Here is a 26,970-nt window from a genome sequence, read left to right as displayed (position 1 = left end):
AAATTAAAATAAAGCAACACACACGTTCGTCTTCGAATCTTGCGAACCACACGCTGTGTGGCGAATGGCCGCACACCTCAACGGAGAAGCAGGAGCCTACATCAGACAGTACTACGTTTGTGGCTTAGAATAATGACTATGATCTATCTGTCTACATGACATGATTGGAATTTAAGCCCCTGCAGGGAAGTGTCAGACAGACAAATTTTTAGTCCGGAACTGGGGGTTTTCGGTAAATTTACATCGTTTGTAGGAAGTATTTTGATATTTCGATTTTTACCGAGAGGATATTGATCTATGAATCAAAATCTTTAATGAGACCAAATCTAAAACTAAAGGGTGATCCATTTCGAGTTTCCCGACTTTTTTTTTAGAAAAAAAACACAGGAAATTTAAATTTAATGGGCAATGTTTATTCTGATTCGAAAGTTCTCCCAATAAATCCATTCATTGATGCGATGTGTAGGAAGTGGTGCCGTCTAGTTGAAACTAAATGTCATCGAGATCACGAGCTTCAATTTTAGGTATCAAATAGTCCGTTATAATGAAACGATAAGGGTTGCCATTGACGGCGCGACAACTCACGGCTGATCTGTCAAAAAAAGGCTATTGAAAAAAGTACTTGTATCACCTGATATAACGGTAATTGACCGCTGAAAGGCTATGATATGTACCTCTACCTTTGGTCTACTATGCTCAAAATTCGGATATTTAACCTCTAACCTAATAGGTACATTGCCTGTGGCATCTGTATTATTTAACTTTTGAGTTTCGGAAAATTCCACACTACTTTAGAACTATGTAATAGTAAGTTAGGTTAGTCTGGTAGGCCAACCCAGATCAGTTTTGGTCCTTTGCGATTCTAGATGAAGTGCCGTCACGTAGTCCATGAAGAGTAGTCATCCTGAAGCGAATTTTTAAAGGTTATGTGGCTTCACTATCGATACCTCTTCCAGATTCTCATACTGTGGGGTCCCCAAATGCTGGAACCGTTGCCTTAGCAATGCAGGACACGTATAGAAGAGATGATCTATACTTTATCTAGTTTCTTTTCTGAAGTCATCTCGATCCGTCTGCCGCATCTTATATACGTGTGCCGCCACCAGACTGTGGGCGGGAGCATTGAATCCATACTCCTATAGTCTCGTCTATAGAGTAACATTAGGAATGTTGTGTATTCTTGGTCTACCGTTTTACACATGGCTCTATCGGTTTTTCATCCCGGTATACTTTTCCAACGCGTTATGATCTTGTCATGCTCCTGTCCAGATTATCGTAATATTATAGTAAAAATATATAATATATATTGTGTCTGTTGACATAAATGTTCCGAAGTTAAAACCATTTATCGCCAACAAACGAAAGAAAACTATATTGAGTGTATTTTCCTACAGGGCATAGATTTCAAATGCATACACATATGCATTTCTCTAGTTGCATCTTATGCAACCGGCTTTACTGCATCGCTGCAGCCACCTAGCAAGCATAGTGGTACAGCGTACAGTGTTGCTAATGTGATTAATTGCAACACATTAATCGTTCGCTGTGCGCCTTGTTTACGTGCCGCCGCATGAGTAGTCGGATTTGTGCGGTGCGGCTGCAGTGCCTCCTCAGTAGCCAAAATGATAGCAATTTAGTTATATAATGAAGAATGTGTAAATCAGTGACTTGAGGTTTTTCGATACTAAATAAAAAAAATAAATTAGAACAAGAGCAAAAGATTGTAGCCCAAATTTAAACGGAAATGAGCGTACAAGTAAATGCATTTCATTCTTGGTTTGATTTCTAACTTTCTGTAGCGTTAAGAATTGCTCTAATTAACTGCTTTGTTGTGGTAATTAGAAATAAATTGCTTGATGTAGTACAAGTTCGGAGCATAACAATAAATATGTGAAGAGGTAGTGAAGCTGTGGAGAACTGGTCAAAACTGAATAACCATAGATATACTTGAATAATTGAATATTCTAAAAAATTACATACTTCGATCGAAGAGGGTAGAAGAGTGCTATACTGCACAGCTTAGACTAAATTTACAATATGTTTATTGTTCAAAGAGTTTTTCAAAATATGATGTGACTTACTGGTCCTGCATTTTAAGGAGAAGTTCTAAAAAAGTTTGGAAACAAATATTGGATAAGATTAGACCCAAAACACTATAATCATAATATATGTAGAAAAACATTTTGATGCATTTTGTAAACCAAAAATTGAATCGTAATCTAAATTGTGGTAAACCTCACCTTCCGTGGGGCGACCACACGGTGAGCAAACGAATATATTAAACTATGTGCTTGAGAAGTGAAAATACACTATGGTCTCTTATCTCTCCTGGAATTTAAAAATTTACGTATTATTTTTAATAACTTTGATTCGAATAACCTTTGCTCTGCTTTCAAACTTTTTTTCATAGCATGCCGCATTGCCAATCAGACCAATCGCGTAATAAATCTCGCATTTTAAATGATCACTCTTTTAAATAGTACTGTATACAAAAATAAATGTACGTAATATACAAACATACATAAGAGTCGAGCTTGCATTTTTTATACTCAATCAATTGATTAAGTCAGATAATGTCCAATAACAGTCGTCGATGCAAGTACAGTGCAACTTCCATATCTCTAACTCTATAACTCGAACTTTTGAATTGGCAATTGAAGTAAAATTACATACAAATTTTCTTCCATAAATCGAACTTTTCGGCGAGGGCATAATACAAAATTTAAAATTTTGCTATCAAGGAACAATTTTAAAGGAGGCGAACAAAAAATATGTTATTGCACTTATGGATTGCATAATTCATGTAACAAAGGCATGGGATACAGACGTCAAGAGCCAAAAAATAGCAAATTGCAACAAACAAAATTACAGAATACATCTTTGAGCGTACTATGTGTGTCCATATTTTTGCGAAGTAAGTAAATAAAATTGAGTATAAATCTGTATTTTACAGCTTTTTTGACAATTTTATATTTTAATGATAATTTCTATAACTCGAAGGCTCTCTAACTTGAAGTTTTTTGTGGATTATGGTGATTCGAGTTATAGAAGTTTCACTATAGTATACACACATGTTGTCTGTTTTTAAAGGTATTAAATTAATTTCAATCTATACCACTATACGGCATCGATCATTAATCGATTTTCTGGGTATCGGATCAAACTATAATATTTTTTCCGGAGATTGAGTCATAAGTATAAAAAGTGTATGCTCCGAATTTCTAAGATAAAAGGACTTTTAAAAAAATTATTATTAATTACAGGATAAAGTTACTGAAATAAAGGTATTGTCTAAATGTTCCTCTTAATTCAGTGGTATTTAAAAGTTTTCGGTCAGCTCATATCGCATGGCGTGATCAAAAAAGGTCTTGCCGTGGACATCATAACTCATGATTGCTTTATCTAAAAACAATAAGCCAGAGATAAATCTAGTTAATAAACGAAGGATAAAAGAAAATATTGAAATTTGAATTTTTGACACAATTTTAACCAAAAAACTCACTTTCTTGGTAAAATATATTATTGGCTCGAAAAAATAGTTGTAATAAAAATAGATAAAAAAATATTCTTTCGTTCTTTAACTAGATATTGTTATTTCAAAGATGTGTGGCAAATTATAACAAAATCGCTTCATAACTCTTCGAGAAATCATATCCACAAACTTGAAAAATTGTTTTTGGAGATAAACGCGCTTGAAGTTTTCAATTCGAACTGACTTGGCCTGAGGGGCGAAACTTTCCAATGGTCTATATCTTAGAATTTTACTCGAATTGATTTGATAAATCGATAAATTTCTTTCGTTTGAAATTTTGATACCCACCTAACCCCTTAAGCACCATGTAGCGAATATCGCTTCAATCATACATGCAAATATATCTCCTTATGTTGACAGTTTAAAAATTATAACATCAGCTGGTAATCAAATACTTATGTTATTAAACAATGGCGATCTCATCTCTGTTGACATATTTACATGTGCATTCATAATACTATTGATAAACAAACGATAATGGGTGCGTCAGGAAGAGCGGATACATTTGTAGAAATAAAAATAAATTACTTTTGAAATACAAGAGGATGTTTATTTAAATTAAAAGTAAACTTGAAATAGATTATTTGATTGTCCGAAATGCATTCGTAACCTCTTCAGACAAACTGTTCTAATATTGGCAGTTACTCAATCATTCTATGGATTGTGAAGAGTAAAACTATTGAACTGATTTTCAATTCTGTCTTTTTCAGTATTACAATTCAGTTTCAAAGGTTAAAATACTTGATTCTGTTGTACTGAAAAACCGTTTCGAAATCAAAAAGAGTTAACAGTATTACAATAAAGCGTATTAAATCATCTCGATCATTGAAAAATTTAATCGATTTGAAATGCAGAACGAAGGTTTGAATTATTGACAATTAACTTTCTACAATAAATTTCCTAGCAATTAGAGTGATTTGTTTATTTGATTTTAACCGAACCTACTTTAGAACCCATTAAAAAGCTCAGCTTTTTAATCTTGTAATTTATTATTTTTAAAGCTTTTGCGAATCAAGAATCTAGGCCGAGCACAAGTTACTTGCAAATCTATTATTTAGTTTCTTATCGACTATTCCAATGGTATGACATTTCGCGCAACTATCACTCTAGTGTATTGCATTAAACTTATTAGTACATTCTTAAAAAATAATAAAAGCATACAAAAAGAGGAGTGTCTTTCAAGTGAGTGTGAAATAGCGTGTGATTAATGCAAAATACAGGCCTTTAAAAAACTGTAAACAAATCAATTATAAGAAAAGATAATGTTAATAGCGCGAATTAAAATTAATCAAATAAAATTTCAATGAGATATTGAAATACAGTCAGCGTCATATTTCATCGTACGGTACTCTAAAATGAAAGTTTTGGTTTTTAATCCACTCAAATGAAAAAAGTTCTTCTATAGATAAAAGAAAGCTTGGAAATATTATAATTTATATGCAAATTGGTTGAATATATTTCAAAATAAAAATGATAAATTAAAAAAACTTAAACAGAACAAATTTTTTGCGTCATATTTTATCGTACGTTACACATTTATGTAATCAATATCTTTACTATTATGTTATACGCGATACATTTGTTTAGAAACTTAAAATATAGTAGTTTGTGGGTCTTTCATTCTATTTAGCATCGAAGAAATGAGTGTAGCTGTAAAAGTAGTCGGTATTTTGTTCCACTCTTCTATTAAGCCCTTTTTTGAAGTAACACATACGAAATTGTATGTTTTTAAAGATTCTTTTTCATATAATCGCTTAAGTATTCAATGGGATTGAGGTCCGGGCCTTGTGGAGAGGTGTGAAGCTGTTTCGCGTATTATATAGCATCCATTCGCGAACCAAATATGCAGTGTGCTTTGCGTCGTTGTTTTGTTTTAAAACATAAGCATCAGTTAAGCCCATTTTTTTCAACTGACTGCTTTAAATTTTGCTTCAAAATTTCTAAATATTGTTCATTGTAAATTTTTCTTCTAATAAAGATCAGCTTTCCAACTCCAGAAACTGTCATACATCCCTAACAATCAAGTTTCTTAAACCATATTTGACAGTACTTCGCAAATTTTTAGTAAGCAGCGTTGTGTCCTGTTTTCACTAAACTTTTTATGGTCCATCATCGCCGAAAAGAATAAATATGCTTTCGGCTGTGAGAAGCACTGTCTGTCAAATGTCAATACCCTTCTTCAAGTGCTGATTTGCGAAAGTTATACGTTTTTGACTGTTCAATTCAGATATAGGCGGAGCTCGTCGCGCTGTTGGTGACGATAATTTGAAGATAACCATTACGCCAAAATGTTTTCTGAGTTGTATACTTGCTCAACCACATTTCTGAAGCTTTTTCCACTTCACTACATATTTCTGAACAGCTCACACGGCCATTTTTTCGTGCCATATCCCTAATTATGTCATTCATTAAGTGTTCGCGCGCCTCTCGATCCATTTTTTTTATTCTCTATTATTATTTTTATTAACAAATCTAGTATGTGCTGTATTGTAAACTTATATTTAGAGGTAGTTTTATCAATTTCTCTCATTGAATTTGCTTCTTTTCGTTATTATATCACAATTTCTCTAAAATCTGAAGAAGTTTCATATCTTTTCTTCATTATTGTCAAAATAGGAAATAACCACTGGTCCACTTCACAGCACGTGATAAACTGATTCCACTTCTATGTTGAAGCTATTTTGTTTTAAAATTATAACAAGAAACTCTTAAAAGTAAGGATAAACAATGCCGTAAGATGAATTATGACGCACCAACTTTGAACATTAGGCCAATTTTTGAGTTTTTACATTTAGTTTGCAAAGAATTTTTATAACTGGAATATGAAATATATTTTGTTTTTTATTTTGATCAGTTCATAGAAGAACTTTTTTCATTTAAATGGATTAAAAACGGAAAATTTGATTTTAGAGTGCCGTACGATGAAATATGATGACTGTATGACTGTATATCCCTAAGGTTGCAATCAGGCCAATCTCATCGAGTGATGTATTAGTAGAATGTTTTAATAACGTGGAATATAATATGAAATTCCTGTATGCATTATTCGAAACTGGTTGGTAAAAGTATATTTGCAGTGGTTCTCAAGACGAAGTAGCAGCCATTAAGAAAGCATGGTTTGCAAATGCGTAAACGTTCCATTTGATATCTAACCGACCATCAAATGTTCGGCATTGTTAATATTATACCACAAAATCGGCTTTTCTTCTGGGTATTGGACCAAACATCTGTTATATAGTAAGCTTGATCGAAAAGTTTTATACATCATCGAATTAAGAGGAAAATGTCGATTTTATGAATTTTTTAATAACTGTAATTAATAATAATTTTTATTAAAAACGCATTTTGTTCGAATTTCCAACAAATACAGTGGAACTCTCTAATTCAAATCTCTATAAGCCATATAAAACTTCGAGTTAGAGATTTCGAGTTATAGAATTTTCCTTAAAACATAACATTTTCAAAAAGCTGTAAAATATATACTATAATAGATTTATACACAGTTTTAGACAGGGACCGGAAATAAGAGTTATTTTACATTTTTTAATAAAAAAAAATCATACATAAAGGAACATCGTAGAAAAGTTATGATTACACCATCATGATTTTTAGGTGAACTATATGCGAAATATTGTATGATTTTTAAATTTTTATTTTTATATATTTAGATCAAAAATAAAAGTTATTTTTCGATTCTTATTTTTTTAGATCAAAAATAAAAGTTATTTTTTTAAAGTTATAAAATCAAAAATAACTCTTATTTTTTGATTTTTTTCTTAACTTAATAATTTTTTTGATAAAAGTCATAAGAGTTACGGTCCCTGGTTTTAGATATTTACTTCGGATAAATTGTATTTAAAAACGTTAAAACATGTATTCTGTAATTTTGTAATTTTAGAGGCGAACATCGAAAATCGGAAAATACCCTTTTTTACTTATGACTGAATCTCCCGGAGAAACATAGTTTGTCCAGCCGAGTTTCTACAGTTTAATTTTTTTCAAAGATGGTTGGCGAATAGTTTGGTATTTCTTAAAAGGAAATTTTAATTTTATGCTGAGATAGACCACTACGCATAACAGTTTTATCTAATTCGGACCTGAAAATTATTCTTCCTGTCCTGAAAGTGTCTCCCTAATAGATGCTACTACGTCGTCTATCTTTAACGAATTGAACACTGGTTCGATCTCAGACAAATATCCCAGCTTATTTTGCCACAAAAGCGATTACACTAGACATACAACTATCAACGGTTCACACCATCAGAAAGAGCTCGGTATAATTTGATATCGCGTTAAGCTGGAAAATCCTTACAAATTAAATTAAAATTGCTATTTATTATAGATTATGTAACTTTTTTCTTTTAGATAATGTTGCACATCGCACCAACAAAAAATATACCCGACAATACAGGACAACCTACAAAAAGCCAGCAAGTAATTAGGGTGTCTACTGATGGCGATTTTATACCGTTGAAGTGGAATTGGGCTGAAACTTGGTTAACAGTACCCGTTATATTCAAGGACATTTATAAGAGAATTTACGATTTTGAAGTGAAAGAAGATGATGTCTTCATAGTCACCTTTCCGAAATGTGGTACCACTTGGATGCAGGAAGCCGCTTGGTTACTGCTAAATAACTTGGACTATGAAGAGGCGAGTAGGTCACATGTGCTTAAGCGCAGCGTCTATATGGAGTAAGAAAATGTCTTAATTATATATTGTAACAAAAAAAAAAAAACAATATTTATAGCATCAGTATACTATATGAAATGGGCGGGAATGACAGTATCGCAATGGCTGCGGAGTTGAAATCGCCGCGCTGCATCAAATCTCATTTGCCACCGCATTTGTTGCCGCGCCAAATTTGGCAAAAGAAAGTGAAAGTGAGTATTGAAGATTGGCAACACAAGCAGCTGATCGCATATATATATATTTATATCTTGTCAGCTGATTTACTGTGCTCGAAACCCGAAAGATGTACTGGTCTCCTTCAGTCACTTTCTACGCGGAAAGGGCGCCTACCGAGGTAATGCGAAAGAGTTCGTCGATGATTTCTTAAATGCCAATATCACTTATACACCTTACTGGCCACACGTTTTCACCATGTGGCAAATGCGTGCAGAGCCTGAAGTTTTTTTCATCACCTTTGAGGAAATGAAGAGTAATCTGCGCGGAGTTTTGGAGCGATTGGCTGTGTTTTTAGAGAAACCCGCTTTAACTGAAGCGCAGATGGAGAAGCTATTGAAGCATCTTTCATTCGAAAACATGAAAGGTAATGGTGTAAAGTCTTTATTTAAATATTATATATACCGTTAATTATTATTCACATCCGTAGCAAATCAGCAAGCGAATCCAACAGAATTAATTAAAAACTCTGGTAAGAGAATTGTTGCTTCTGACTTCGAGTAAGTATTGGCCGCAGAGAATGTGAGAATATAATATTTCTCAAACTAAAAATTTCATTGAAATATAGATTTATGCGCCGTGGTATAGTTGGCAGCTACAAAGATGAATTGTCCGAAGAAGATCAGCGTCGCATCAACGAGTGGTCAGAGCAGTTCCTAGGTCAATTTAATGTTAGTATGACTGATATTTTTGGCGATATTTAGCGATTACGACGTGATTATTTTGACAAATGTCAAGGGAATTATTTAGCATTATTATTTGAAATATAAACAGTTTAACCTAATTTTATAAAAAAAATTTTATAATAATAATAAATAAAACATGTTATAATGAGCCAAAGAGACGCAATTATATTGGTTGAGTGAAAATGGGTAATTTTTATTGTTCAGGTGTTTCATTTTACATATTTTATATTAAGACGATAACTTGTTATTTCCAAAAAAATCTAGAAACTATTATTTTTCCTATAGATGGCTTTTGTAATCTGTATCTCTCACTTTATATTCATACGAGTCAACGAAAAAAAAATTATGGACCTGATTTCTAACTGCGAATTGATGCTGAATCAAAACAAAATAGATCAATTTCCGATGCGGTTGCTTATTGGTGGTGAAAAAAGGTCTCTTACTACAATTTCAAGTAATTCTCCAGAGTGTTGCTCTCTATATATACATATATCAGAGTCCCATAGATTATTTGTTATCTGAAGTTGTAAGTGCAAAGATATCGGGAATTGTAGCTTTTGCATTGGGCTAGATGCTACCCTAAAAAAAAACGACCCAGAACAGGTTAGGAATCTCATGTTACAGCCCAGTTACAAGCTACAACAATATCCTTAAAAAATAGGAATTCTGATTTAAATCTAACGGCTATATACTGCCCACCTCGTTTTAAAATTACAGATAGCGAATTTAAAGACTTTTTTGGAACGCTAGGTCATAGATTTCTAGCAGGTGGAGATTATAATGCAAAACACATGTACTGGGGTTCACGTCTTATTAATCCGAAAGGACGCCAGCTGTACCAAACCATTATGAACCACAATAACATTGATATAATATCTCCTGGCAAGCCCACATACTGGCCCAGTGATCTCAACAAACTACCAGATTTAATTGATTTCGCTGTAACCAAAAATATAGATAGATCACTTGTGACAGTTGATACATGTACAGACTTATCTTCTGACCATTCACCTGTACTAATAAAGTTGTGTGAACAACCCATATTCGTTGAGCCAAAAGTGGGTCTGACATCTCACAAAACGAACTGGTTAAAATATAAAAAATATGTTAGTAGCCACATTAATATTGATTTAAAAATAGATACAGAAAGAGATATTGATGAAAGCATACGAGAATTTAATGATGTAATATCAAATGCAGCTGTCATAGCGACACCAAACAGAAATAATAAACCAATTAGCCGAAGAAAAATCACTAATAATGAAATAGAAAAGCTTGTAAATGAAAAAAGGCGAGCTAGACGTGAATGGCAGTTAAATCGCTCCCCTTCTACTCAGCTTCAACTAAAATATGCTGTATATATTGCGAATATTAAAAACAGCGCTTAAACGTGAGGAAGAATACCACACTCACAATTATATAAAGAAACTGTGTCCAAACTCAAACAAACGAAATTCTCTTTGGAAAGCCCAAAAGTCAATGAAGCCTCCAGTCGACTCCAATTTGCCTATAAGAGGCTTGGGTGGAAACTGGGCACGAAGCGACGAGGATAAGTCAAATTGTTTTGCAAATCACCTAGAAAAGGTATTTCAACCAAATTGCCCAAAGAACAGCTTTAAGCTGCCAATCATCTCCAATAGCGCTAACGAGTCGCTTGGGTCTATTCAAACGTCATCTTCTGAAATTATTAAAACCATAAAAGAGCTGAATCCAAAAAAGTCGGCAGGACACGATAAAATTACTCCAAAAATGCTAATTGAGTTACCAAATATTGCTTTAACAGTGCTCTCCTTGCTCTTTAACGCTACTTTCAGTTTCGGGTACTACCCAATTTCATGGAAAAATTCGCAGATAATCATGATAGAGAAACCAGGTAAAGACTTGACACAGCCGTCTTCATACAGACCAATCAGTCTTCTACCCTGTCTTTCTAAAATATTTGAAAAAGTGTTAATATCAAAGATGTCTCCTTTCCTCCATGAAAATAATGTAACCAATTCGGTTTTCGTGCAAAACATGGCACTGTAGAACAAGTACATAGAATTACTAACGAAATCAGAAGGGCGTTCGAGTATAGAGAGTACTGTTCTGCTATATTTCTAGATGTGGCTCAGGCGTTCGATAAAGTGTGGCATGACGGGCTTTTATATACGATTAAAAAAAGCTTACATCTCGAAATGCATAAAACCTTGGAGTCTTATTTAAAAAATAGAAAGTTTACTGTCAAAGTAGGAGACTTCATATCTGAAGAACGACCAATAAGAGCTGGTGTACCTCAGGGCAGTGTTTTAGGGCCAACTCTATACATAATATATACAGCTGACCTTCCAACAGCTAGTAATGTTTTGACATCAACTTTTGCGGATGACACAGCTTTAGTGAGCCGAAACAAATGCCCAATTATAGCATCAAGAGTATTAGAAGATCATTTGATTTTTGTCGAAGAATGGCTAACCAACTGGCGTATAAATGTAAACGAACAAAAGTGCAAGCATGTTACATTTTCCCTAAGACCAAAAACGTGCCCGGCAGTTAAAATGAACAATATTTTAGTGCCCCAAGCGACTGAAGTAACATATCTTGGTATTCACTTAGATAGAAGGCTCACGTGGAGAAAACACATATCGAGCAAAATAACCTGCATGAAGATAAGAGCTGCAAATTTAAATTGGCTTCTAAACAAAAAATCAAAACTTAGCCTAGACAACAAAGTTCTGTTATATAACGCGATAATAAAACCGATTTGGATGTACGGCATTCAACTGTGGGGTACGACCTGTGCAACCAATATCGATATGATTCAGAGATTTCAATCAAAAATGCTTAGAACAATCACATGCTCACCATGGTACATGCGTAATGAAAATATCCATAAAGATCTTGGTATTCTCATGGTAAAGAAAGAAGTGGAGAACAGCAGACACAAATATTTATCCAAACTCCGAGATCACCCAAACCCATTGGCTAACGCTTTAGTACATTCTTGCAATCAATCACGTCTAAAAAGAAGAGATATGCCAGCACACTGATGAGCAACGTTTCACCAAAACAACTCAATCACTTGGTTGAGCTTGTCTAGTTTTAATTAGAATTAAGATTTAATAACTTATTGTTAGGCTCCAAAGAGCAGATTCAATAAATAAACAAATATTGAAAAAAAAGAACAGGTTAGGGGAAAATTATCACCACCTCTGAGATTAAATTTACCGTCATTAGCACTTGCCTGTGATCGTACTGGAGTCTCCGATAGAGGCGCTAGCATCTTAAAAGACGTTGATATTATTTCATCAAACGATCCAAGTAGTGCCATTGAACGTTCAAAGTTGCGCCGTGAAAGAAATAAGGCGAGATCATCTTAACAAAAAGCGGACTGCAATAAAATACTACGTGATTTGTATTTTGACGGAAGGAAGGATGAGACTTTGGTTTGTATTGTGTGAAGTTTGTGGGGCAAATAAAAGAGATGGTTTCATTAAGACAAGACTGTTATACCTTATTTCAATAAAAAATAACAGTTTGATGTTTAAATAGTATTTTAAGTAATGTAAAAGAATATTTTCGTAATAAATGTTTAAATGTAATCCATTGAAAAAATAATTTTTAAAATCTACATAATAAACGCTCCACCCTAATACTTTCACACTTTAAATAGCCTTAAAAACTTTTATAAAAAACAAAAAACACCAACTTTAAGTTGACTTTATTTTTAAATAATAATTAATTCATTTATCTGTAACAAAACAAAACTTTATATTTAAAACTGCCTAAAAGCAGGCAAGCTTTATGAAAGCTTTCAAGTATACACCGAAAGCTCTCGACTTATTCACCACACCTGATCGCCCAATATTTGTCGTGCATAGGCACAAGAGTATTAATTTTAGAATTGATTTTCTTGAAATGGTTACAGTATTTAAGTATAGCTGTTATGTAAATAGTTCAAGCTGAAACAACATACATGTATAAATATAGTAATTAAGCAAGAAATAAGAATCTTAATATTCTATTCAAGTAGTTGCTTGAAAGCTTTGCCGACGTACCGACGTAATGTACATTACATTGTCTGGTCTACACCTAAGACTCAGGAGGAAGCGAACACTTCTGGAGATTATCTTGATATGCATAATTTTCATTGCCATTCACCAGCTTTACACGCATCGAAAAAGAGTAGAAGAAACGCAGTTGAAGAAAGACAATGAAGAGCTTGAAGAATGCCGTGATTGGCACGATTATGCAGCCATAACACGTGATGCCGAGCGGGAGGGATTAGGTGAGCAAGGTCGACCGGCGGTTTTACCAAGTGGCCATAACAAAGAGGCGGCCGCTGCAAGCTGGCATACCTACGGCTTCAACGCTTTGCTCTCAGAGCAAATTTCAGCCGAGCGCGCGGTGCCTGACTTCCGGCACTTGCGGTGAGTCTGAGTCATAATTAAACGTGTTCTACTTACCAATTCTGTCTTATCCAACAGTTGTCGCAGCCTAACCTACCGCAAAGTGCTACCCACAACCAGCATAATTATAGTGCATCACGACGAACACCCAACGGTGGTGCAGCGCACGCTGCACAGCCTCTGGAACCGCACGCCACACGAGCTATTGCACGAGATTATTTTAGTGGACGATTGCAGCACAGCGCCGCGCTTTGAGACGCCGTTCGAGCGGCAACTGTTAGCGAAATTCGGCACGAAGCTGAAAATACTGAAACTTACGACACATGAGGGCTTGATAAGAGCGCGTGTTGCCGGCGCGCGTATGGCGACCGGTGAGGCGTTCGTATTTCTGGACGCACATGTGGAGGCCGCACACAATTGGTTGCCGCCATTACTACAACCGATTGTGGACGATCCACAAACGAGCACCACGCCGATGATAGACATTATCGATTACGGCACATTCGAGTATATAGAGGGGGCGCCTGCTCGTGGTGGCTTCAATTGGAATTTCGTTTATGTGGAATTGCCACTGTTGGCTGAGGAGCAGGCGAGTCTGCCAACACCTCACAATAATCCCGTGATGAATGGTGGGCTCTTCGCCATAGGTGCGAGGTTCTTCTGGCATTTAGGCGCTTACGACGAAGGCTTGGAAGTATGGGGTGCAGAGCAATTTGAGCTTAGCTTTAAGATATGGATGTGTGGTGGTCGTTTATTGGAAGTGCCTTGTTCGAGATTTGGTCATCTCTATCGAGACGAAAAATTTGAAGTGAAATACACAAATGGTACTCAAAATTATCAGGAGAAGGTATGCAAAAATGCTACGCAAAACTATTGTTACACACCAAGTAATATTTTATTTCTCACCAACACAGAATTTCAAGCGCGTTGCATCAGTTTGGTTAGATGAATACCAAGATGTACTATATAAGCATAACCCAGAGCTTCGCAAACTCGACGTGGGTGATATGAGCGCCAGACGCGCTTTGCGCGAACAGCTTCACTGCAAGTCTTTTAAATGGTTTCTCGACACCATAGCGCCAGATTTGATGCAGATGTATCCACCAGTCGTACCGCCCGATTTTGCGTTTGGTGCCATACAGAGCTTTGCTGCGCCCCATCTTTGTTTGGATACATTGCAGCTTCCTGCAAAACAACCGATGGGTGATTTACGTTCTTGCTCCTCGAATCTCAAACAGCCAGTTGCCTCACAAAACTGGCAACTTACCTTCCATCGCGATCTACAAACGGCAAACAACAACTGCCTAGAACTACAATCAAGGGAGCCGAACGCTTCCGTTTGGCTGTGGCCATGTCATTACGAGGGCGGCAATCAGTTTTGGTTTTACGATCAGCAAACACAGTTATTGATGCAAGGCGAACCCTGGAGTGAGCGCAGGTGCTTGGAAGCGAATGTCACTACACGGCGGGCTTACATGAATATCTGTGATTCCGGTAATGTGAATATGAAATGGAACTTTGGTTTTGTGAATCACACATTGATGGCTAACTTCTTTAAGGATTTAAAAGCAGACGATGCGATGCGATGACATAACAGAGTCATCGAGGCGAGGTTCGCTCTTCTAAGCCCATACATACATATATATTAAGCAAAAATAGGTAGTTATATAATCTACATATGTAATCCTATCTAAATCGAAGATATATATATATTGTGATTTTTTGCAAATATCTTGTAACCCCACTTTTACTTTTATAATAATTTATACTAATGTGATCAATTCAATATTTGTTTATAATGTTTTCAAGAGGAGGAAATTATAATTGAAGAATAGTTCCTATAATGCAATTTGCCCTTTAAGTATATATATATATATATATGTATATATATATATTGAATTGATCACATTAGTATAAATTATTATAAAAGTAAAAGTGGGGTTACAAGATATTTGCAAAAAATCACATTATTTAGAAATAACGGTTGTATGTTATTCCGACGACACTGAGCTGAAAGACTGCAGTTAAGTGAAAGTAACACCTCCCTAATTTGGATCCATTTTAAATTGTCATTATTACCAATTTGTTATATTTTTCGTAAATATGTTAATTTGAAATACAGTTGAACTTCCATAACTCGAATCACCAGAATCCCAAAACGAACTTCGAGTTGTAGATGTAAAAACATAAATATTTCCAAAAAGTTTTAAAATATACATACATATGTACATTCTAGATTCATACACAGTTTTATTTATCTACTTCGTATACAAATTTTGTTGCTTATGTAGATAAGTCGCATGGGTGAAGTGGCGCAAACAATTACCAGAGGTTGTCAAATATGCCGTACCTCGTTTCTATTTCAGAAATGGTGCAATGAGAATGCCTTCGCCGCAACGTCATTGCCAGTTGCGATGTGCGCCGCTTGAATAAAGCTACTCCATCAGCGCCATGGATGGGACCACTTCCATCAGACAGACTCACTCCTTACGTGCGCTCGTTTAGCTACACTGGACTCGATTACTTTGGACCAGTAACTATCACTGTTCGGATTAGTACTCAGAAGAGATTGGTTGCACTCTTTACGTGTCTTACTGTGAGTACTGTGCATCTTGAGCTGTCTCACGATTTGAGTACAGACTCCTGTATTATTGCCATACGTAACTTTGTGAATCGACGTGGTGTGCCCATAAGAATTAGATCAGACAATGGAAAGAATTTCGTTGGCGCCGACCGAAAAGCCATGGGATACACCGGAGTGTTCGGGTTGTCATCGCTTACAAAGTGAATTATCAGAGAAAAACATCCAATGGGTGTTTAATTCACAAGTCCTGCATGTAAAAATGCTTGCTTTGGAATTAAGCTTGTAATCGACAGACAACCATTTAAGACAACGAAAGCAGAGGGTTCTAACTTTTGCCAATAAGAAGAATTTAAAATTTTTCGTTCGTGTTTGCCGCCATTCCATTTCTCGTTTTTAAAAGTCAAAGTTTGGTCTGGTTAGCATTTGAAAAACAATCCCGTTTCTTCTACATTAAAAATGTCGAATTATTTATAAATTTTTAAAAGATGGGGCAATACTTTCGTTTGCCATGGAGTAGTTCGAGTTATGGAAGTTCAACTGTACTTTTAAATTTGTTCGAAAGTGATCTTTCATTTTACAGTATACAAATATAATTAAATAAGAAAAATTCACATTTTTATTTACAAGGGTTCCCTCAATATTATATACGTATGTCTTTTTATTATGGACCTTTTTCTTTTGTCAGAAATCCAAAATTCATATTCTCCTGAATCTCAATTTCCAACACTTTACTTTTTGATTATTTTTATAATATAAGTGACCTGTTTACATATACAGTGGAACCTCTCTAACTCGAATCACTATAATCCACAAAAAAACTTCGAGTTATAGAAATTTCCATTAAAACATACATTTTTGAAAAAGTTGTAAAATATAGATTTATACCCAGTTTTATTTATCTACTTCGCAAAAAGTTTGTTTGTTGCAGTTTGGTATTGTTTGGCTCTTGACGTCTGTGTCATATGCCTTTGTTACATGATTTATGCAATCCATATGTATAATATCATATTCTGCCTCGATGGTAAAATTTTAAATTTTGTATTATGTCCTGATCGAAAAATTCGGTTTATGGAAGGATATTTGTATAAAATTTTATTTCTATTATCAATTCAAGAGTTCAAGTTATGGAGAACTTCGAGTAAAGGAGGTTAAATTATGGAAGGAAATTTGTATAAATATTTGATTTCTAATCTTGCCAATTCAAAAGTTCGAGTTATGGAAGTTCCACTGTATATATAGTATATATTACATATATACAGAGGTAGTCAAAATTATTTACACATCGAACGTTTTTTTACTAGTTTCACACAAAAACCTTTGCTGTTTGTTGTTGTTGTTGTCGCATGGTAACAAATTGCTATGTTGTTGTAAACATTGATCTATTCCTGAGCGAATGAAATATTTGCAATAAAGATTAGGTCGGGACTCTGTGGAGGTCAACTTGATTTGCTTCACTTAAAAGTTTTGTTAGTAACGATCCTTTATGAAATGCAGCATTGTCCTGTTGTAAAATGTAGTAAATAGTTGGAAAAGGCCGACTAAGCACTACAATGGCATGGCCATGTGAATACTGATATATTCGGTATTATATTGATTTAGGGTCCCTAAAGTAGTACCAAATCTCCAGAACTTAAGTAAGGAAAACATCCCCAAAAAATCATAATGTCACCTCCGACTCTGTTTAGCACCTCAACTGCAATATTAATCTTCTCACGAGGTAAATGCATAAAGCGTTTACTAAAGAAGCCCTGGAACTATAATTTAGCCTTATCTGCCCACGACAGGCTTTAGGACGCAATCTATGGCAAATGAGAGGCATATCGCTTTTTTGGTTTCGGAAATAAAGATTTTTTGGTTTCGGAAAAGGTGAGCTTTATGCACAACATAGGTATTTATGTTACTATTTTTAAATATTCTTAACAGTGTAGCATCATTGAATTTTCAGCAAAATATGCTGATTCGATGGTGCTACAATATTAAGAGGACTAATTGCGGGTTTTGTATGACACTTTCCACTAATCTTCTACATTTTCCTTGAGTTATCACAGGTTTCTGACCAGTTCCCTTTAAATTATCCTTTCAATTGTTCGTCTCCTTCTTTTTAATGACATTACAAACAGTAATCTTTTAAATTCTACAAATTTTTGTTAACTCCGGAGTCGAAATACCAGTCTTAAAATTTGTAACAGTCTCCGATCTAGTTATAATCCATAATTCCTTCGTTTTCTGCATGTTATTTACCAATTTTTATAATTTAAAGCTGAGTTAGTTAGTTATGAAACCAATCACTACTTTTTCTTAAACCAAATCCAAGAATAAAGGCTAAATCGCGGTGTGTAAATACTTTTGACTACAGCGAGCCTTCAGTGCACTTGCTTATTTCTCCGCCATAGTTCTAGCTATTCTAGCCAAACTTACTTCATTCGCTCAGGAATAGATCAAGGTTTATAAAACATAGGATTTTATTACCCCGAGACAACAACAACAAGCAAAAGCTTTTTCTGTGAAACATGTAAAAAATCGTCCGATGTGTAAATAATTTTGACTACCTCTGTATATATATATATGTATAGGATAATAAAAAAAGAAGAGTTCAATCGCTTAAAATGTCATATTTTTTAGAAATCTTCGAATATTATATTTCTAATTTCTTATATATAAAATACATCTAGATTCTACAATTTTTTCCAGAAATGGTGTAAAGTAAAATAAATTAAATTAAAAAATTCTCTATCAATTAAATTAAGAAAGCAATGTGTCGTTTTCCAAATGATTCGTAACATTTTGAGCTTGAGGGAGCACCTTTCTGCCAAATATTCTCAACTTGTAAATATAATAATGCAGAGTCACCATTGTGCTTGGAGAAACATCCGAAAACGAAATAACTTCGGGTGACAATTGTCTCGTGGTGGCCTGAAAGAGCACAAATGAAATTGTAACGTACTTTCAGTGTTATTTACAAATAAATTGTATTTACATTGATTTCATAGAATGATCGTTTTGCAAACCATTCCTCCACTTCCGGTGACAAGTTGGCTAGATAATCTTCCGGAGGGAAAGGTATAAAACGCTGACGTCCCATGGCATCACGACTGTCACCATCAACAACGCCTAAATTTTTTAGACATTTGCCCATTTCTTCAGTGGCGTATGGGGTATCATTTGCTCTACAAAGGCTGGCGTTGGTGAAACCCTCGACGACCAGACGTCGCAAAGCCTCATGGCTGAGCACTATGCCGCCACGCATATATGTCTGTGAGATGAATATTAAATAACTCAAATATAGTTTGCGTTTTGATTATAAATTTACATTTATATTTACCTGGTTGTCGGTATCCTTCATTTTACAGCCAAAGTTAATGGGCTCATCGGGGGAATATGGTTTTAACAATTTGCGCAAATTTTCCAAAACCACATAGCTGTCAATAATAATAAAAAAGATTATCAATTTAATGTTGTAACTTTAAATATTTATTAAAGCAATTTTGAATCATGATGTCAGAGCGCAACTATTCTTCGACCTTAATTCAAGGATCTCATTACAAACACTCATTACAAAAGTTCGAGTAGAAATATATAATTTTAAGTAAGGTCCTTCGGAAACAACTTGTGCGTTTTATTCGAAAACGGTTTTGCGTTTCTTCTTTATATTTTTACAGTGTAAAACTCAAGATCGTGCTGATAAGATTCATTGCTCCAACAAATTGCAACATCATCACCCATCTTGAGACCCAGCATTCATTATTGGAAATATTCGACCGAATAGACCACATCCAGCACGCAGTGAAGAAAATGCAGCAACCGGATCTGAGAGTGTACACGAAGATCGTGGAGAGTCGTCGACTTTTGTAACAACCCGGACTGACGTATGAAACGACTAGGCGATATTTACGTCGAGAAATTACGAAAGCAACCTTCTTATGGTACCAAGGAACGTGTGTACCAAGTTTCATCAGGATATCTCAATGACTTTGGTATACATAACCCTATATCTAACTCGTTTGGTTTTAGGATTTACAACCAACTTTTAGATGAACAATACTATTATACTTTCTTAGCAACTTGTTGCGAGAGTACAAAAATAAATGCCAAATAATGTTCTTTCTAATGATAATAAACATTATACATTAAATTTTGAATTTTCTGTTTTTTGTTTATATGTGTCTTCTAAAAAGTAGGGAACCTCAAAATGGATTAACCTTTATATTGATCAATATGTGAATTTGATATATGGTGATTCTAGAGTTTTTAACAGATTAAGCTGTATCGATCTATCGCAATTTTATACTACTTTTCCTGTTTCTCTTACTTGTTATCATTTACTATCAGCAACCAATCTAAGTCAGCGGCATAATATTGATGCACATGAAATAAGCTGACCTTCAGGGTGTCCCAACGATCTCGATATTTAACAAGCAACGGTTCAAGTACGGCATGCACCTCATTGCTTACGAATAAATAGCGATCACAATTCTTAATCCAAGTGGCGTGGCCGTGTATAGCAATATAGTCGTTTCCATAGTCATTGGTGAAGATTAAGCAAAAGATGCGCGTTCGCGTAACATTTGGCACCACCGCTACGGAGTCATTTAAATCTGACTTAAGGTTTAGCAAGCGCGTGTAATCGGTTTGAGAACAATTAAAGCACAGCAAGAATATTAGTAAAAGTTTCACTAAAATCTTAAAACTTTCATACAAGTCGACGATGTACGACCTCCATGTGGACTCGCTCGACACCGTACACTCTTTTTCCATATCCAACACACGTGGTTGCCGTTAGAGTAATGAGATCTGTCGTCGCACTGTAACCGCTAGTTACCGTTGAGGGAATGTAAACTTGTGTGGGGCGTTTTGCCAAACAAAGACGTGATCATATCACATCATTCCTTATCGGAAATGTTGCTAGTAAATCTACATATGTATAATGGTGTGGTGTACATATGTTTCGCTAAAATAAGTACTTAATGTATTGGTTACATTTTTAAAATTATCAACGAATATCACCAAGTGCAATTTTCCATCAAATTATTTTCAGACATTTCTTATCTTTCTTATATTTCAAATTCGTTTAAAAAGTACCTACATTGTTGGGAGATGTTCTTAGCCGTTATTGTTCGATGTGGCCCGTATTTATACCATCGAAACATGTTGCACTGGAGTATAAAATTTTTGTGGAGTTAACATTTCCTTAAATAATGGAGATTAATATAATGAACAGATTAAGCAAACGATAACTCCGTAATCATTTACAAATCTTGATCCTCTTCTGGAGGTACAACAGATCTCAGAGGATAGAGAGACAACTCTTTTCCAAAACATGGTACAAATCCGTAAATTCTTCTTGTCCAGACCCCATAGATTGATCAGTCAGTATACTATATTTGTAAATAAGTAGAATAGAATAAGATTTGATTCCATAACTTATTCAAACGATCTTTATATGTATTTGTCTAGGCCTAAGTTTTCTATTCAATTAAGTTTGGTGAAAGTGTTATGTTCAGTAAATTATATCGAGTCTTAGATGAGTTACCTTACACAAGACATTATTGCATGGATATATTATTTATAAAATACATATTTAGCTTAAACTATAAGCACTGAAAAAGGCATATAAGTCAGATATTTTTCTGACTTTCAAAGGATATTCCAGAAAACGAGTTTTAAACCTGTCCTGCCAAGTGATCCTTGGATTCGATTTTTTTATAAAATAGTTCGAACCAAAGGGTGGGTAGTATTCCTTTACCATTTGAACTAAGTATTCGCATAGATAGCGCTAGTTACAACTGGCGGCGAAATAGAACACAGTTGAGAATTTTCTAATTCTTACATATAGCAATACCGAACACTTCGCAGTATTTAAGTTGTTCGACTATTAGATACATAGGTGGAATCCCGAAATTTCTATGAACATTCGTCAAAAATTTATCAAATACTTCGATGACGATATTTGACAATAACGACTCTGGACGAACCACGAACCTTGTCAATATCACTGAATTGAAAATGCTTAATAACTCTACACTAACAACATGGTATATACTACTTTATCTAATGAATAGAGTGGGAGATAATTTGCTAATAATAATTAACACCTCGCAGCATAAATTAATTTTACGCGTAAATATTTAAATAGTGGAGCGTATGTTTGAATACTGATTGACACCGTTCGACATCAGTTCTCCATTCACAAGCTCGTGCAGTTTATAATAAAAACTAACAAACATTTCAAGAATTCAATATTTGACGACACAAACGTATTTATATACAGTGGAACTTCTCTAACTCGAATCACCATAATCACCAAAAAAAACTTCGAGTTATAGAAATTTCCATTTAAACATAATTTTTTTAAAAGCTGTAAAATATAGATTTATTCACATTTTTTTTTATTTACATCGTACATAAAACTTTATAAAATCTATTCTGTAATTTTGTTCGTTGCAGTTTGCTATTGATCGGCTATTGAAGTCTGTATCCCATGCCTTTGTTACATAATTTATGCAATCCCTAAGTATAATATCACTTTTTTCTTATCCTCCATACGATATAGAGAGACTCTTTTAAAATACTGCCTCGATAGTACAATTTTATATTTTGTATTATCCCCTGGTCGAAGTTCGATTTATAGAATGAATTTTGTATGTAATTTTACTTCTATTGTCATGTCAAGAGTTCGAGTTATGGAGAACTTCGAGTTACAGAAGTTCGATTTATGGAAGGAAATTTGATTTCTAAACGCTATTGCAAATTCAAAAGTTCGAGATATGGCGATCTTCGACTTATAGAAGTTCGAGTTATAGAAGTTCCACTGTACATATAAGCAGATTTACATATGTATATACACAATTTAGCTTGTTTAGCGGATCAAATTGCGGTAACCGAAACTGATTGTATACACCAGAAATTAGCACCTTCAAATCTTCGCGAAGAATTAAAGCCCACGACATGTAGTCAAGAACTGCTGCAAGTTATTCACGTTCAAAAATTCATTCAAAACTTTTTTTAAATATAAGTTCCGAGGATCGTAAGAGCATTAGTTGTAGATAGTTTTCTAGAATAAATACGATGTAAACATCTATGCTATAATCAGAGAAGGAATTACTCTTAACACATCTCCAAATAACGATCAAATGTCTAATCGCCAGGGAGATGTCAAGATTTACTTTTTCGATGGCGAATTTACTTTATATAGTCGCTCGGAACTCGTGGTGTTAAATCAAATGTACTTCAGAATCTGATTCAATTTAACCGATTTCATATTGTATTAAGAAACGTTAGAGAGATATGTTTCCCATAAGTTTCAATGATCTAGTTTAAGTAGTTTGGGAGAGAAGTAAGCTTAATAGAAAGGGTTAGTTTAGGTCAAGAACAGAGCAGAACAGAAACAGAAAATCTCACTAAGACTGTTTCGACTGTCCTTTGTGATACCCAAAATATAAATAAAATAAGAATTAAGTACTATAGGTAAATTATACAATCGTTCAATACAACGATAGATTACTTCAATACGAATATAACTTTATATGTATTTTCAAACTTATGAAAAATGGTGAAGTTATCGAATATTTGGTTCATCACAACTTTGTAACTATATATTGCATCATTTGGTATTGCATATTATTTCTAGCGCTGCAGAGAGTAATTTCCTAAAAGCAACATCATGTCAATTGATAACTTTATCGGCAAAAAAAATACGAGCTCATATCAAAAAAGTCTACACAGTAAATGAAAGTTTTGAACGTCGCGACAATGTATGATGGTTGGCGTTCGTGATAATGAAAGCCACAAGCAATGTGTATACGTATAGAAAGAATTTATTACAGATTATTACTCCCAATAAAGTTTAAATGGAAGTACACTGAATTAAATGCCCATAATTGACTTTGACTTAGACCTGTAATAAAGAAGGGAAGAGTCACAGCGCTGGCGTGCTTTGGCTCCAACTCGCACAATTTCTCACGAGCGTATGTAATACTCGTACATACAACCGTACACTTGTGTCTCACGCGCATTATTTACGCGGCATAAATAGCGACAATTATAATTGTTTTATTCATATTGAAATTTTTATGGCTTGTTTGGATTAGGCGACTATTTATGGCATATAAATAACGCTAAGAGCCACTTGATTGCAGCCGAATCGTTGCATTGTGATTAGAGAAGCGCTTTGAATAAAATTCAAAAAACTCACATTAAATGTCATTCAACGTCACTTACTTGGTTTCGTCGGCGATGAGCAGCCAGTCGGCTTCGTCGAAGTGGTTCTCATAGAGATAGCGCAGCGCCAAACGTAAACGCTGCCATTTATGTTCCCGCGTAGTCTTCGGCTGGAGTATGACCAACGGTTCAAGCACTTCGTGCTGATGCTGGCTAACGAATAGCACGCGACTGCAGTGCGTGGACCAGGTTCTTTTGACTTTCAGCGCTATGCTCGGGTCAGCTGGATAAACGAGCACAATTAGACAAAATATTAACGGTTTTTCATTGAAAATTTCTTTAGCTGATCTGAGTTTTAGGATTTCATTGCATAAGCGCTTTTGTTCACTTTGTACGAAATATATTGTTGTTAACGCGATTAGGCAGATTAACGGTAAATAAATAAATTTTGAATATTTTTGTAAAATATCTCTTGGTAATGACATCTTCGCATGAACTACTTTAGAATACTACTAAATGGACTTAATTCTGTTCTGCAATCTTCAATACTGAATACCTATAAATCGAGTAATTGGTATACTGTTGGGAGTTAGATAACGGTGTTGTACAGAGAAAGATTATGTTCTCATTGATAATTTTTCGGCACATCTTCCACATTTCAGGCATTCTTAAGTCAAGCAAGCATGAGTATGTCAGAAGTTCTACAAATCGCCATCTTAAGAGAGTCAGTTAAAGTTTTTGGAGTATCTGTTGTACTCTTTCGACGCTGAATGTCACTCAATGATGTCAGAAAAACAAATTTCGTAGATAATGAAAAAATTTTTAATGAAAAAATACAATTGATTTGGTTTGTTAATGGGGTTGCTAAAATCTGACAGGTAGTGGACTTCCAAAGACTCCTTTTTAGACGCAAACCTAAAATAATCAATGAATGAATGTTTTTAATAACCCATCAAATGTGGTTGATTGGAATAGCTGACAATCAAAAGAGAGCAAAGAAATGTGTCGGACGTATATATCTTGAAAATTTAGGTTATGGAATTATTTTTAAAAATATGTGTTGGTCGAGTAAAAAATGACTGAAAACGATATCGCAAATGGGATAAGTGGTTTTGAATTGCTGCTGTATTTCTTAAACCTCAGGAGATTGTTCGCTGAAAAGAAGTCACCGATGCTAAAAACCAATTGTTCTACAGAAACAATGTATATTGAATATTAAAGTCGAGAAAATTAAAATGGAATATACTTTTCAGGTCATCGATTATGTAACGGGTGATCTATGTTGAGGTATTTTTATCAATTGCCTTTTTTTTGACAGAGCACTCGTGAGTTTTCACACAACTGTCACATGATTTTTGTTTAGTATTTTTTAGCATTTCATCATGGAAAGACTTATGCCTGAATAACGTTTACAAATTGTTCAACTTTATTACGAAAATTCACATTCTGAAAATAATGTGTTTCGCGCGCTTCGCTCAACCTATGGCAAATTTAATCGGCCTACTGAGCATACTATTCGCAACACCATCATCAATTTTGAGCGCCAGCATTAATTATTGGATAATATTCGCTCGACTTTACCAAACGACATCACTGCGCTCTATGCAAAATTACCGCATTTGAGACGAAGAACAACCTGAAGAGATTCAAGAGTTGTCATTTCATCCAGAAAAAACAACTAAATATTTAGAGTGATTTGTTTCAGTCCATATTTTTTGAAAAGTTATGCCAGTGTGAACGTAACCGTCAATGGGGACCGTTATCGTGTCATGATATCCGACTATTCGATGCCTAAAATAGAAGTTCGTGATCTCGGCAATATTTGGTTTCAAAAAGACGGCGCCACTTCCCACACATCGCATCAATCAATAGATTTATTGAGAGAACACTTCGGTGAGCAGATAATTTTACGTTTTGGGCCGATCGATTGGCCACTAAGATTGTGTGATATCACATTGTTAGACTTTTTCCTGTGGGGATATGTAAAGTCTAAAGTCTATGCGGACCGCTTCGATTCAAGCTTTGGAGAAAAACATCACGCGTGTCATTTACCCAGTTACCAGTGAAATGATCGACCGAGTCATCAAATATTTGACGACTCAACGGGTGGACCATCTGAGAAGTAGCCATGACCTACATTTAAAAGAGATAATCTTTAACAAATAAATACCAAAGAATGTTTTTTTGAATGATCGTCTTTTGAGGCTCAGAGACTTTGAGAGCATCGTTAATTATAAAAAACTTCGATCATCAACAAATAGAAAATTTTTGAATTCTCAGTTTAAAAGAAAATTTTATAATTACCTTTGAGAAATGAGTCAACTCACCACCTCAGCGGTAGAGAAGTATTTACTCATAGAGACAAATGCGACGTCCACGTGTTGGCTGCTAATACAAACAGTTAGCGACTTAAGCAAATATTTTATGGTATTTGTCTGGTTATGGCATGTGCCAGCAAATGTTCTGCTCTAGATTCATTGACAGTTGACTTTTGAAGCGCAATTTGCGGGAGCTGCAATAAACGGGCGCACGTTTTTACAATTACAAACACACGCTCCCAGACTCACAGGTGGGCGTCTAACAAAATGCATTGAAACATTGTTGATAATTTTCTATAGCGTATTTTTAAGTCGGTGACGAATTTGTTATCGCGGTTGTTGCACTTCATTGCTTTTCACGGGTACTTACGTTCGTTTGCATAGCTAATGAGAGGTTATT

The 26,970-nt window shown here is 34.8% G+C and overlaps 3 protein-coding genes across 12 annotated transcripts in view; 2 read left to right on the top strand and 1 right to left on the bottom strand.

The window, feature by feature from the left end:
• The window catches only part of LOC105215883 (sulfotransferase 1 family member D1), a 524,336-nt gene that overhangs the window by 42,991 nt on the left and 454,375 nt on the right, over positions 1 to 26,970 (top strand). For 3 of the 9 annotated variants that reach the window (XM_029042669.2, XM_054229141.1, XM_054229137.1), the window contains exons 2-6: positions 7,898 to 8,226; positions 8,283 to 8,415; positions 8,480 to 8,804; positions 8,868 to 8,937; positions 9,006 to 9,146. In XM_029042669.2, coding sequence (XP_028898502.2) covers positions 7,898 to 8,226; positions 8,283 to 8,415; positions 8,480 to 8,804; positions 8,868 to 8,937; positions 9,006 to 9,141 — 993 coding nt within the window. In that variant the 3' untranslated portion in view covers positions 9,142 to 9,146. Of the gene's footprint in view, positions 1 to 1,729; positions 1,757 to 2,889; positions 2,915 to 4,581; positions 4,715 to 6,554; positions 6,588 to 7,531; positions 7,556 to 7,577; positions 7,807 to 7,897; positions 8,227 to 8,282; positions 8,416 to 8,479; positions 8,805 to 8,867; positions 8,938 to 9,005; positions 9,147 to 26,970 lie in introns of those variants that run through there. The other 6 variants (XM_054229140.1, XM_054229143.1, XM_029042670.2 and 3 more) reach the window with 6 other exon arrangements.
• On the top strand, positions 12,910 to 15,750 carry LOC105215897 (polypeptide N-acetylgalactosaminyltransferase 8). The gene is made up of 3 exons (XM_029042662.2): positions 12,910 to 13,532; positions 13,590 to 14,358; positions 14,426 to 15,750. Exons 1-3 carry the CDS (start codon positions 13,168 to 13,170, stop codon positions 15,098 to 15,100), a joined length of 1,809 nt encoding a protein of 602 aa, XP_028898495.2. The 5' UTR covers positions 12,910 to 13,167; the 3' UTR covers positions 15,101 to 15,750.
• Positions 18,722 to 25,005, bottom strand: LOC105215898 (glycoprotein-N-acetylgalactosamine 3-beta-galactosyltransferase 1). 2 transcript variants are annotated; one of them, XM_054229145.1, is made up of 4 exons: positions 24,313 to 25,005; positions 19,418 to 19,514; positions 19,073 to 19,348; positions 18,722 to 19,008 (listed from the first exon to the last, which is right to left on the bottom strand). In XM_054229145.1, the coding sequence occupies exons 1-4, from the start codon at positions 24,735 to 24,737 to the stop codon at positions 18,838 to 18,840; spliced, it is 969 nt and encodes a 322-aa protein (XP_054085120.1). In that variant the 5' UTR covers positions 24,738 to 25,005; the 3' UTR covers positions 18,722 to 18,837. The 2 variants fall into 2 exon arrangements, with proteins under 2 accessions (XP_054085120.1, XP_028898498.2); XM_029042665.2 differs by lacking the exon at positions 24,313 to 25,005 and adding an exon at positions 20,405 to 20,946 and having other exon boundaries at positions 18,750 to 19,008.

This window comes from Zeugodacus cucurbitae, chromosome 4 (assembly GCF_028554725.1).
Source record: "Zeugodacus cucurbitae isolate PBARC_wt_2022May chromosome 4, idZeuCucr1.2, whole genome shotgun sequence".
Lineage (NCBI taxonomy): Eukaryota > Metazoa > Arthropoda > Insecta > Diptera > Tephritidae > Zeugodacus > Zeugodacus cucurbitae.
The sequence above is the reverse complement of the archived record's forward strand: the minus strand, read 5'-3'. Positions and strand labels throughout refer to the sequence as shown.

Bases quoted from the DNA above. Each gene is read 5' to 3' on its own strand.
- LOC105215898 (XM_029042665.2), bottom strand. From the start codon at position 20,850: ATGGAAAAAGAGTGTACGGTGTCGAGCGAGTCCACATGGAGGTCGTAC. The intron at 19,515-20,404 runs GTAAGAGAAACA...TATTATTGACAG, and splicing joins CTGATAGTAAATGATAACAA to CTATGTGGTTTTGGAAAATT. The intron at 19,009-19,072 runs GTAAATACAATT...GTGCTCTTTCAG, and splicing joins GATCATTCTATGAAATCAAT to GCCACCACGAGACAATTGTC.
- LOC105215897 (XM_029042662.2), top strand. From the start codon at position 13,168: ATGTACATTACATTGTCTGGTCTACACCTAAGACTCAGGAGGAAGCGA. The intron at 13,533-13,589 runs GTGAGTCTGAGT...CTTATCCAACAG, and splicing joins CCTGACTTCCGGCACTTGCG to TTGTCGCAGCCTAACCTACC. The intron at 14,359-14,425 runs GTATGCAAAAAT...TCACCAACACAG, and splicing joins CTCAAAATTATCAGGAGAAG to AATTTCAAGCGCGTTGCATC.